At 33.7% G+C, this 13,555-nt stretch overlaps 1 protein-coding gene across 1 annotated transcript in view; it reads right to left on the bottom strand.

Annotated features, from left to right (window-relative positions):
• The window catches only part of LOC140153422 (uncharacterized), a 156,263-nt gene that overhangs the window by 27,843 nt on the left and 114,865 nt on the right, over positions 1–13,555 (bottom strand). The window contains exon 3 of the mRNA XM_072176176.1: positions 7,772–7,981. Coding sequence (XP_072032277.1) covers positions 7,772–7,979 — 208 coding nt within the window. The 5' untranslated portion in view covers positions 7,980–7,981. The remainder of the gene's footprint in view (positions 1–7,771; positions 7,982–13,555) is intronic.

Raw genomic sequence — 13,555 nt, 5'->3', positions numbered from 1 at the left:
GAGTAAGATCATCTATTATATGTGGTGTTTATTGTTGCCACTTGGCTCAATAGACAATGACACCTTCTGATTGGCATACCTCTCTCATTACTCTTCTAAGTTGTTGATGTTTAGTGGATCCACTCAAAAAGAAACAAAAATTAAAACCTTTTCCTGTCTCAAGGTGGTATGAAATTACAAATCTGAAATCCCTTTGCTTAAGGGGTACTACACCCCTGGCCAATTTTGTGCCTATTTTTGCATTTTTCTCAAAATTATAGCGCATTGGTGACAAGTAAGATATGTATATTATAGGGCAAGGACTACAGCTACTGCACTGAAAATTCAGCAACTCAAGGCAAGTAGTTATTGATTTATTGATCAAATATTGGTTTTCCCTCATTTTTGAGTGTAACTTCACAACTGTTGTCTGTGATGAAATAAAATTTTCAGTGCAGTAGTTGTAGTCCTTGCCCCTATAATATACATATCTTACTTGTCATCAATGCTCTATAATTTTTGAGAAAAATGCTAAAATAGGCACAAAATTGGGCAGGGGTGTAGTACCCCCTTAATACATTCATTTGCATAATTGGTTAAGAGAAAACAACATACCATTTAGTAGCATGTAGAGATAAAAATAGTAAATTTACTGTCTACTGCAAAGTTCTTTGGCTCTCTTACAGGGTTTATGATTGGTTAATTATGTCATATATTTATCTGAGTGACCAATATTCATGCTCAATCCTCTTCAGCCCTACCACCATTCTTACCATGTTGCTGATTGGCTCAATAAATCATAATAACCTTCTTGTAACCAATCAGCAAATTGTATTCATGGAGTAGAATACTTGTAACCAATTAGTAGATGGAATTATACCTCAAAGGATCTGCCACACAAATGCACAGACAAACCACTATTTGAAAATGCAAAAGAGCAAAGCCAAACAATGCAATATAGTATGGTATAATGAACCCCTTAACTCAATTTGAAATCAAAAGGAGATAATTTGATAATGCAATGAATTGGTTCAAAGTAAAGGAAGAAATCAGTGAGTCATTCACAAGTATAAAGCAGAAATTGTGTTAAGCTTATGGCGTTGCTCTCTTTAAAAGCAAGCTAATGGATGTATAATTGTCAGATTTGTTGATGAAATGTGTCATGTAACAACACAGAGTAAGATCATCTATTATACCTGGTGTTTATTGTTGCCACTTGGCTCAATAGACAATGACACCTTCTGATTGGCATACCTCTCTCATTACTCTTCTAAGTTGTTGATGTTTAGTGGATCCACTCAAAAAGAAACAAAAATTAAGACTTTTTCCTGTCTCAAGGTGGTATGAAATTTGAAATCCCTTTGCTTAATACATTTATTTGCATAATTGGTTAAGAGAAAACAACATACCATTTAGTAGCATTTAGAGACAAAAATACTAAATTTACTGTCTACTGCAAAGTTCTTGCTGAAGATTTTGACAGTCTATTTTAATAGCCAACAAATAAATTTACTTGTTCATACAATTTCTGATACAAAATAACATTGAACATTGAATTGCCTCTACATTTCTAGAGTTTAAAGAAGAGTTGGAGAGATGCCTGAGCTAGCAGCGTTTGTGCTTAAATATTGAGAAAAATGAAGCCCATACTCACAGGGAAAGATATAGGCTCAATATATGAGATCTAAAGGCTCATTGTAATGGATTTTATTTTCCCTCCATGTACTTGATTTTTCCTGGGAGGGGGGGAAATAGCAAAAACCTTTGTTTTGGCCTATTATTTGTCAAAACTCAATAACTGCAACACATGGGAATATAAATATGACCAGTGGCTTCTTTGAATCATTTCCTATAAGATCATTGTATTATCCTGCAGAAACAGACTGTATTATATACGCAAAGCGTACACAAACTGGAAAATATGGCCTGAAGTCTCCAACTCACCTTAAAAATGAAATGGAAACAATACATTGATAATACATCTGCAAAGCATTGATTATCAATGAATATATACAAAACAAATGCAAACCAATACAATTATAGTTAGTCAGTAAATTTGCAGTCCATTATATATGAAATGATTTTTTTTTCATATCAAGATTCCAAAAATTGGGTTTTTTCAAGCCTAATGCTAACCCATTGATTCTTTGTTGTCTTGTGGCAAAATCTGACATCAATATACTTTTCATCTACGTAAATTAAACCTCACAAGTTCCGCATAGAGTATGTAGTAGGATAACCATTATTAAGTATTTTCTCATACCGTATAATGTTTGGTTGTCCATAGATCACTTTCAGAAGTTGAGTCAGTCAGTTGGGAAAAGTTTTTTCCCTTTTTTTCAAGTACAAAAAGGACCTGTTGTATCTAAAACACTCACTGACCACAGAATTTCCACCGAAGACAAGTTCAAGGTAAACCATACTTTATTCGATATGTACATGCCTGGCAGACTTCCTTGACTCATTTTCTATAAGATCAATGTATTATCCTGCTGAAACAGACTGTATTATTTACGCAAAGCAAAATTACACAAACTGGAAAAACATGGCCTGAAAGCTCCAACTTGCCTAAAAAACAAATTGGAAACAAAATATTGATACATCTGCGAACCATCGATTATCAAAGAATATATTTAAAAAAGTGCAAAGCAATACAATTATAGTTAGTCAGTAAATTTGCAGTTCATAATGAAATGATTTTTTTCCATATCAAGATTCCAAAAATAGGTGTTTTTAAGCCTAACGCTAACGCATTGATTCTTTGTTGTCTTGTGACAATATCTGACATCAATACACTTAACTACATAAATTAAACCTCACAAGTTCCGCATAGAGTATGTAGTAGGATAACCATTACTAAGTGTTTTTTCTCATACCGTAGCATGTCAGATACAATAATGCGAGTCGGCAGCCTTGTGTATTTTATAGGGTATCATGGTAGGAGTTTGTGTCATTAGCCAGTGCATTAAGAGTACAGTGCTACTCACATATCACGATCACTGGCACACATTTACTTCTACCTATTTCAGCCATGAGCTAATTGTCTGAACTACAACATTCTTGTCCTGCTTTTCATGCTTTTCAATAAAAGCTAGCCGGAAATGGCATTGTGACATTTGAAAGTTCTTCTTTTATCATGCAAGTAATAAGTATAGGGAATATTTTAAAGGTTGTAACTTGTGAAGTTTTAACAAATGAAGTGAAATGCCTAAATGAAATGCTGCAAGCAGTTTTGGTCTGCTGCCACTAAATTCAGCTCCTTTTAGGGCAAAAAATTAATTGTTTGCTTGTCCATAGATCACTTTCAGAAGTTGAGTCAGTCAGTTGGGAAAAGTTTTTTCCCTTTTTTTCCTTATATCTTTTTTTTTTCAAGTACAAAAAGTACCTGTTGTATCTAAAACACTCACTGACCACAGAATTTCCACCAAAGACAAGTTCAAGGTAAACCATACTTTATTCGATATGTACATGCCTGGCAGACTTCCTTGACTCATTTTCTATAAGATCAATGTATTATCCTACAGAAACAGACTGTATTATTTACGCAAAGCAAAATTACACAAACTGGAAAAATATGGCCTGAAGGCTCCAACTCGCCTAAAAAACGAATTGGAAACAAAACATTGATACATCTGCGAACCATCGATTATTACAGAATATATTTAAAAAAGAGTGCAAAGCAATACAATTATAGTTAGTCAGTAAATTTGCAGTTCATTATGAAATGATTTTTTTCTATATCAAGATTCCAAAAATAGGTGTTTTCAAGCCTAACGCTAACCCATTGATTCTTTGTTGTCTTGTGGCAAAATTTGACATCAATACACTTTTCATCTACGTAAATTAAACCTCACAATTAAGTTCCGCATAGAGTATGTAGTAGGATAACCATTATTAAGTGTTTTTTCTCATACCGTAGCATGTCAGATACAATAATGTGAGTCAGCATCCTTGTGTATTTTATAGGGTATCATGGTAGGAGTTTGTGTCATTAGCCAGTGCATTAAGAGTACAGTGCTACTCACATATCACGATCACTGGCACACATTTACTTCTACCTATTTCAGCCATGAGCTAATTGTCTGAACTACAACATTCTTGTCCTGCTTTTCATGCTTTTCCATAAAAGCTAGCCGGAAATGGCATTGTGACATTTGAAAGTTCTTCTTTTATCATGCAAGTAATAAGTACTGGGAATATTTTAAAGGTTGTAACTTGTGAAGTTTTAGCAAATGAAGTGAAATGCCTAAATGAAATGCTGCAAGCAGGTTTGGTCTGCTGCCACTAAATTCAGCTCCTCCTAAGGGCAAAAAATTAATTGTTTGCTTGTCCATAGATCACTTTCAGAAGTTGGGTCAGTCGGTCGGGAAAAGGTTTTTATCCTTTGTTTTCTTATATCTTATATAAGTACTTGTTTGTATCTAAAACACTCACTGACCACAGAATTTCCACCAAAGACAAGTTCAAGGGTAAACCATACTATATTTGATATGAACATGCCTGGCAGACTTAAAATACTACATTTTTAAGTTCACCAATATTTTACTTGTGTAGACGCTTAGAATGATTAAATGAAATATAGGAAACCATCATCCATGGCCGACTGGACATGGGAAAGCATGCAGGTAGTGGTATATTTCAACATTTCTTTTATATCTTCAGTTTTGCAGACAAAAAGTTCATGACTTTTTTTGGAAAATTGTAAGAAAAGTTCTATGGTCGGGTTTGGTCAGACAAGGACAAGCAAACAATTTTTTTTTTTGCCTAATCTAAAAACCAACTTGAGCACCTACCATAACGTAAATCCTAACTCTCAACCTAAAACCTAATGCTTAATTGTATCAAAACTGTACGTAACAATACAAATGACCTAAGATAAAGTACCAACAGAAAACATCAATGTCAGTCTCTCAGCCCTGCAAATTTAACACCCTGGTTCAATGGGAATTATAGTTCATATCATGGTTGAACAGTGAAATTTGAAATAGATGACAGTCAATAATAAGATTGTAATAATTATTGGCTTTACAAAAAATTATATATTTAAGAAAATTTCAAATATTTCCCTTTTTAATGGCTTCATTAAACTTACAAACATGATAGAATGCAAGTTGAAATATAATATAGGTGAATTCGCTAAACTCAGCATGTACGTGTGACTTGTTTTGATAATTTGCAACAAAAGTTTGCATCAAATCTGCCATTTTTATTGTAAAATATATGGACTTAAAATCACTATTTCCCTTTGTAGCATGCATGCAAAATTTTCATTCCGAAATAGCTACAAAAATACCTCTCCATCTGCGATAACTAAAAAGGGAAGAATTGTAGCGTCAGGAATAACATTCACAAATACCTTGATAATCCTCGCCAGAAATGGGTAAGCAAAGTACGCATTTTGTCACCACAATACGGGAATTCCAATAGTGGGTCAATACCTGTCAATAACATAAGTCTGTGGGTGACAGTCAGGGCATAAAATCTGAAAACCTAAGGTCAGAGTGGGAGGAAAGTAGAGCACCAGACTTATCAAGCAAGCAGTCATAAAATAACAATTCATGGAAATACTACAGGAACTTTTCAAGCACTAATGATTTTCTGGTTAGCAAAGCACTGCCAATAATGGAGTGTTAGGACTAATACATGAAATAGCTGCAAATCTTAAGTGCCAATTTTGCCTAGCAGCATTCTACTGGAATTTGTATTCCTGTGGCTTTCCATATTCAAGAAAAGACTGTATGAGTTCATGATTTACATTACTAGATTAATATTTAAGACGTGTGTGGTAAAAAATGGTTTGAATTTAAAGACTCAAAAAAGGTGGTAACTTTTCAATATTTAAGTTGTTACTGAATTTGACCTAGTTACTGCTTATCATAATAAAACAAGTTTTAAGGTCTTTTAATTTCTAAATATAACAATTTAACAGGGAATGAAATGGAGCCATGCAGCAAACCTATGAATAACAGATGGATATGCTTTGCAGCTATCCCCAAGGTGTGAATGCAAGGTAGATGCAATGCAATAGCTGCCTTATATGTGACGTGTCATGTCAAAAGCAGACACTTTTGAGCAGGATTGTAAATGGAGAAATAGCCACAAATCTGCCCGGGGGTGATTTTTTCACAATTTGAGTTTGTTACTGAATTTGTGATGTTATTAATGTTAAAAATATTGTCTGATAGTTTCAGACCGAATATAACTGGCATCTTCTATTTTTTGAGACATTTTTCAAGGTAATTCCTACTCTCAGCATTGTCAATAATATTTTAAAAGGCCGATATCTCAATTTCCAATTTTATAATACCATAACTTTCGAACTTGATATCTTCGCTTAGGAATGTCCGATTTCATTGGGGAAAACGGCATTGTGGAGCAAAATATCTCTATTATGTAAGATATGTAAAAACCTCAAAATTGATAACCTGCCCAAAAGTGTCTGCTTTTGACATGACACGTCACATATACTTGTCATAACATGAAGGACTGGTATGTACTAAATCTTAACATTTAGTTACAAATGAAGAAATAAGAGGCCTATTTGATTCACCCTAACAGGGCATATAAGACAATGTGAGACACAATTAATATATGCGAGGATCAGAAGATATATGATGCAAGCCAAAGAAATGAACTGTGAAACAAGCGCATTGTTGTCTTGTTTAATTTTATCATTTTGGGTTGGTAAATTGTTCATTCTTTCTCATTATTTATATTCAGTTTCCTCTTGAGCAGTTGTTCCCCATTGTGTTTATTTGTTCTTGTGCAGGATGCGTATACATCCCCATTACCTACTTTACTTGTATTATGATGGAGAAACGATTAAGCATCAGTAATGATCTCCTGTACATGTGTACTTAAGTAATATTTATTTGTATGTATTGTATACCTCAACTGCTTACATTAGACCCACTTTTAACCACTGTTTATCAGTGGGAGTTGGTAGCCTAATGGATAGAGCGTCCATCTAAAGAGCAGAAGGTCATAGGTTCGAATCCCATGCCGGCACATTCCCTTGCTTTTTTTGGGTTGTGTGCCAGTTGGAATTTACGTTTATTTGTTGTCTTCTTTAACATCACAGAACGGTATCAAAATAACAAAATCAGTTAGCTGTCTATTTCTGAATAAAGCTACAAAACTTGAAATAGCATTTGCACAAAGTACAACTTCCATCTTGTAACCTCTTATTTTTAAGCAAAACTGTATACAGGGAAATTCTCATGGCTACCCAGTAGATCAGGTGCATTTGTAGTGAGCATCATTTTCATTTTGTTAAGGGCTGTGATATTTCTTTTAGATGTAGTGTTCACGTATGTATATATGAAGAGCTTGTTTCCAAACCATGTTAAGTCCACAACCACATGTTTCTCACTTACTTGTGTGATACAATCACAATTACTTTGACAAGTTTGACATTAGCAACAATGTGTTGTACCATCAACAAGCCATCAACTTACCACAACAAATGCAACTTAACAATATGCAGACTATTGTTCTCATTTGGGAACCAAAGGCCTCACCCAGTATTGTTATTGTGCTTCCATCCACTGTTTGCCTTGTAATGGTGCATCCAACTGAAATTACTATACCTATAGCATCACAACCCATTATCCCATAGGTAAATCAGAAACAGTATTTGTGGACTTGGTTTGGAAACAAGCTCTTATAAATTTCCCCATGCGACACCAAAGTTCCTACCACTCTCATTTTGTGTGGGTGTAGATGATCATAGGGCAGCTATTTTACATATTACCTTGTGAGATCGATACCGTAAAATCTTACTAGTTCTTACCTGTATGTCTCTCTATTGGTATACACACAGGTGGCGTAGATGGGAGCCACATTCCTGATGAATGACATTGAATTGTCTGTCTACCTTGCAGCACATAGCCATTGTCACAGCTATATTGTATGGTAGTACCAGCTTGTACTGGTGTTTGGAGTATGGTGGGCGAGTAAGTGGCATGAGGTACGTAGGTTGGCACGTCACATCCTTGCATCACTGAAAGATGAAAAAAAAAATAAAATGTTGATAAATTATTACGCTTATGTAACGTATGATTATGGTGGTAATATGCATCTTGTGAGTCATCAATAATATATTGATGTACAAGAATTTGATTGATTGGCAAACCCATACAAATATATCGTAACACTTAACCACCCTTGAGCAGCTGTCAGATTATTCAGATGACAGGGAGATCTGGGATAGTAGCTGAATCTATCACTCGTTTTATCTGCTGAAAATGTGAACATTGTCAAGGTTAGAACTGCGACAATGATCTTTTTGGATTTTTTACTTATATGAGCAATTTCGTAAAACATTGGATATTTCAGTAATCAACATGATATAAAAAATCCCAAGAATTTGTCAAGGTCACATATAAATAATGCATATCAACATTACAAGAAGATATTTCAAGAGCTCCCTTCGTTACTTAAATCATGTGTCATCTCAACATGATAACATGCATTTCCTGCTTCAAAATGTGCTGCCAATAGCAGTTAATGCTGCAGCTTTAACTACTACTACAAGGGCTCCAAGACAGACAGCCTAGTTGTTTTCTACAAGGAACACCCTTAGGGGAAAACATCAAATTTAAGTGATGTCACACAACATAAGATATGATGTAAAATGTTCCGTAATCACACATGAAAGCTTACACACTATACATATCAAACCAATCATATCTGAAAGCTATTTACAATATTGATCAAAATAACATACGATATCTATAAATTAGCAATTTTTGAAAAATAAGTGGTGAAGTAGAGGTTAGTTTTCCAGTAATTTTGTGCTGAATTTATACCTTGAATTCTCTTGCCTTCTATCATTTTTATTTAATAGAAAGTAAACTAAATGACAAACACAGATATCATACTACATTTAAATGTAAAAACAGTACTATACCATATGGCATCTACTGATTTCTGAAAGAATTTTTTAATATTTCTACTTATTAGCACATACAATTGCATAATTGACATCCATATCAGAGAAGATGAGAGTTTATTTATTGAAATATATTTGGCCAACTCACCAAATTTAGAATAAATGTAGAGAACTTTGCTGTTGGTATCTTTTGGCATGAGAAAGACATTCCAATGGATGCACTTCGATATTACTCACAAGTAAGACATACATTACTTAGAATTTAATACTTAGGTTGATAGCAAGATAAAGATGAAAACAGTAAAAACTACAAAGAAATTAAACATCTACAGGGGTGTGAGTGACCACAGATAAAAAGAATCTGAAAAAGTCTGAAATTTAGAAAGCTCCTATACTTTTGTACAGAGGAAGTGCAGAAAAGCTAAGATATAAAAATATCTGAATTCAGATTTTCATCTGAACTCTCACACCCCTGCATCTAGCATCATTTTCATGTTACATGATATTATGATTGTGGTAGTTTGTAAATTATTTTATGCAGTGATAAACAATACACACAGACTTTGTTCATAATAAATAAATTTGATAAAATAATATATTTGATATTAATTTTCTTTGGCCTAAATCAGATGAAAAACACTTATTTCAGTTTCTTTTTTAAAATGTTAAGTCCCTACTGTAAGCGAATTATTTCACTTAGCTTATCAAAACTTCAAACATTTAGCGCATGAATTCAGGTGGTCATCCTGATCTATATGTCCAACACAGATTCAATACTCGGCAATAAATATCAGTTACCTTGTCAAATAAGAGTGTACAGTCATCAAGCATGACAAGGGAAGTTGTTGTGAAACATGACATTTGATTGCCTCCAGGAGGCTGTTATCTACTGCAAATCATATATGTGCATTGCCAGTGGGATCCTTAAGGCTTGATATGATGGCCTCACTGTCTATGGCTATTGAAAACATGACTGATGATAGGCTCGCTACTATGGTGTGAGTTAATATGGGGATAAGCAGAAAGTAGCTTGATTGGTAAACAACTTTACATGATTTTCATCTTGCTAGACTGATATTACATGACAGGTATCAAGCACTTTATAAATACATGGGAATTTCAGCGGACTATGATGTGCCCACATGCACATTCATATACAGATAGACATTAACACACAACCAAAATATGAAGTTTGGAATTAAATCAAATTGATGAATGTTTCAGTCATCCAGTTGTAGTAATATATTCAATCACACTATATAAGTCATAATAACATGAAAGGAATAGCGATTTGTCACCTAGCAATCAATGATGTCTTATTTAAGCCATCAATGATGTCTTATTTAAGCCATCAATGATGCCTTATTTAAGCAATATATTGCTTAGCTCATTTAAATATTTTGCCCATATAACATGCTTAGGTATTGCTTATAAGCAATATATTGCCTCGATTGCTTAATATAAGCCATCCGTGAAGCCTTATTTTAAGCAATCAGCTATGCCTTGTTAAGCAATCAATGTTGGCTTAATATGAGCCATCAGTGATTCCTTCTTTAAGCAATAAATTGCTTAGCTCATTTAAATATTTCTCCCATATAACATGCTTAGGTATTGCTTATTTATTGCTTATAAGCAATAATAAGCAATATATTGCTTAAAATTTGCATGGAGTACTCTAATTAAGCAATCAGAGCCTTGTTGATTGCTTATGTTATTGCTTAATTATTGCTAGTTTTTTTGGTAAGGGATGTCCTTAACATTCTATCCATCTCAAGAGACAATGTATAATAACATTTGTCTTACAGTTAAGTAAGTCATTCTTATTTGCCAAAAAACAATGACTACTACCTGGCAATACCTATTTTGATAATTTGATCAGTGTTTGATGTGTTAGTCAATTGTGTGACTTGATCATTAGGGGAATGAGTCACATGTCGGCAATTTTCAATTACAAGTTTTTCACATCATTTTCTGCCTTGATGTAAAACACACAGCCTCGGCCCATCCTAATAACATGGGTTATACTAATGGATTCTATTTTAATCAAGTTATAAAAATATAAAATATCAGGCCACTTGAAATCCAACAAGTGTGCTACTGTTCATTTCATGTTGACAACATTACATGCAATGCTATTCGCTGATTTCAAAGATGTAAAATTTACAATTGTTAGACTACATAAACAGGTTTTTTATATAAAGCCAATCAGGTTTTTGTACTTTTATCTCTATAACAACAGGTCACTGTATACTATTTTTCTAAATCAGGTCTCTTAGGGCTTGATTTCCGGTACAAAACAGATTTTATCAAGATAGTATGGTGGTAATTTCTCCTATTACTTACAATACAGCAGGTTTAATCCTCTACTGGCACACATTGTAATGCTTACAAACAGAACTAAGCCTAACAAAAATTTTAATATAAACAAATTCTTATACAGATGATTAAAACAAACAAGTTATACAAATATTCAAGATAAAATATAGCATTATTATGACTTTTATTTTTTTTTATTATGTCAACATTCAGAATTACATGTGGTAAATGCAAACTACTTTATGTTCTACTACACAATAGTGCTAAGATCTCATACAATTTGCTTGATACATGTCTAACTCATGGAAAAACAGTGGCATGATCCACAGCAATTAAATAATAAACATAATTTTTCACTAGGTTACTACTTATAGACCATTTGCAGGGAGAGATAAGTGCTGCTTATAAGGTTGAATTGCAACCCTGCCTAATCATGAAGCTCCCAAGGCCGAGTAGTTAAGGCACAAGTCTCATAAACCTGAGGTCCTGGGTTTGATTCCCGGTGGAATCATTCTTTCTACTTGTCTCCTTTATTATGTTTATGTCTACCTCACGTAACTACACCCCAACACAAATACACATCACTACATAAACACAGACATAATACACAAGCAAACACTTACATAACCACAAAGTATTTAACCACATTTAGTACCTTCCTTTAACTGTTCACACAACTTTAAACATTCATGTAATTTTAGCCATTTCACAAAAACTGAAAATACTAAATATATCTCTTGTTAACTTGTTACATAGGTATAAAATGGCAGAAAGAACACCTTACTGTGAAAAGCTGTACTATATTCTATTTTTCCTACATTTCTGATTAAGCAGATAGTGTTTCTGATAATGCTTCCCAAGTGCATACCAAACAACCGGAGGGACTGATATAAATTACTAATCACCATAAATCATGTTTTGCAAAAACTGCAGAACACCTCAGATATTTCTACCGAAAATCCTCCCGACTGACTGTACTACAATTATATGTATGCAATTATGCCTGCCAATGCAAATAACTTGAGGGGTAAGATTTTCCATCACATTGTCATGTACAAGCATTATATTCCTGTAAGCAAGATTAACCTATTATTGTTTTTTATTCATTTATGTTAGGTTTAACACATTGTATATGGTTGTGTCTGCAAATGCATGTTGTTGAACCATATTGAACTATTAATGATGCTTAAAATACAATATGCATTTTAGTTGAGTAAACATGAACATTGCAAATTATTGGAACTATGGTTTTTATACTTTTTACTACATATATTTTAACTGCCATACCAGCTCATTCAAGAATGAAAAACAACGTAACGCCACCACTCTCAGCCAATATATATGGTCTTTAAAGGACAAGAATATTAATTACTCAATTGCATGGAGAATAATCACACGTGCCAAAGCCTTCTCTCCAAATACAAAGAGATGTAATTTGTGCTTGACTGAAAAATATTATATCATTTGTAAACCACTTATTTCAACTCTTAATAATAGAAATGAACTTGTGAGTGCTTGTAGACATAAGAAGAAGTACTTATTGTGTAACATTTGATACCTTGACTTTAACCAAGGCCTATGCCTTTTTATTAGCACTTTATCATTGACTTTTATAGTCGCTCATAATTTATGTCAGACTTTTTATACACTTCAATTAGTTCAATGCTGTGTTTTTGGCCCACCCAGCCAGGTCATGGCCAGGTATATTTTACTTGTGCTCTCATTCAACTGAGGAGTGTAGGTGTGACAACACCTATACGAAACAGTTCTGTATTGAATGATGATGGTGTAAATATTAAATTCACTACATTTAAATATATATTTTAAAGTATTTATTCTTCTAATCTACATAAAACAATGCAGTTTAAAAGCTCCATTGCATACAATTTATCTAGTCTAAAATAAGCAAAGCACTTTTACCAGTATCTGCAACATCATTGTATAAACTTCTTCCAATCTATAAAAATAATGTAGTGTAACAACTCCATGGAACATCATTGTATAAAATACTTTTGTCAAGGCAGGTTGGAGTGGTGTGTGAACTAGCAGTATTTGTGCTCAAACATTGAGAAAAATAAAGCCCACACTCACAGAGAAAGATATGGGGTTCAATCTACAAGAATGCAAGAAGTTTCACCACTGTCAATATTATGATATACACAATGCACACATTATTAGAGGCAGATACATACACAGGTGCCCCCCCCCCCCTCAACATGAAGCACATAAAAAGATCCATATACACAAACGGGTGCACCCCATCACATATACAAAGCTATGATGCAAGTCATATAATCTTGATACCGTTTCTTACAGTAATCTAAAACTACCCTGCAAAGTTCATATAAGCCTATGGTATCAAATTTA

The sequence above is a fragment of the Amphiura filiformis genome, chromosome 5, assembly GCF_039555335.1.
Source record: "Amphiura filiformis chromosome 5, Afil_fr2py, whole genome shotgun sequence".
In the NCBI taxonomy this organism is placed as follows: Eukaryota; Metazoa; Echinodermata; class Ophiuroidea; order Amphilepidida; family Amphiuridae; genus Amphiura; species Amphiura filiformis.
Note: the sequence above shows the minus strand (reverse complement) of the source record. Positions and strands in the feature narration are given on the sequence as shown.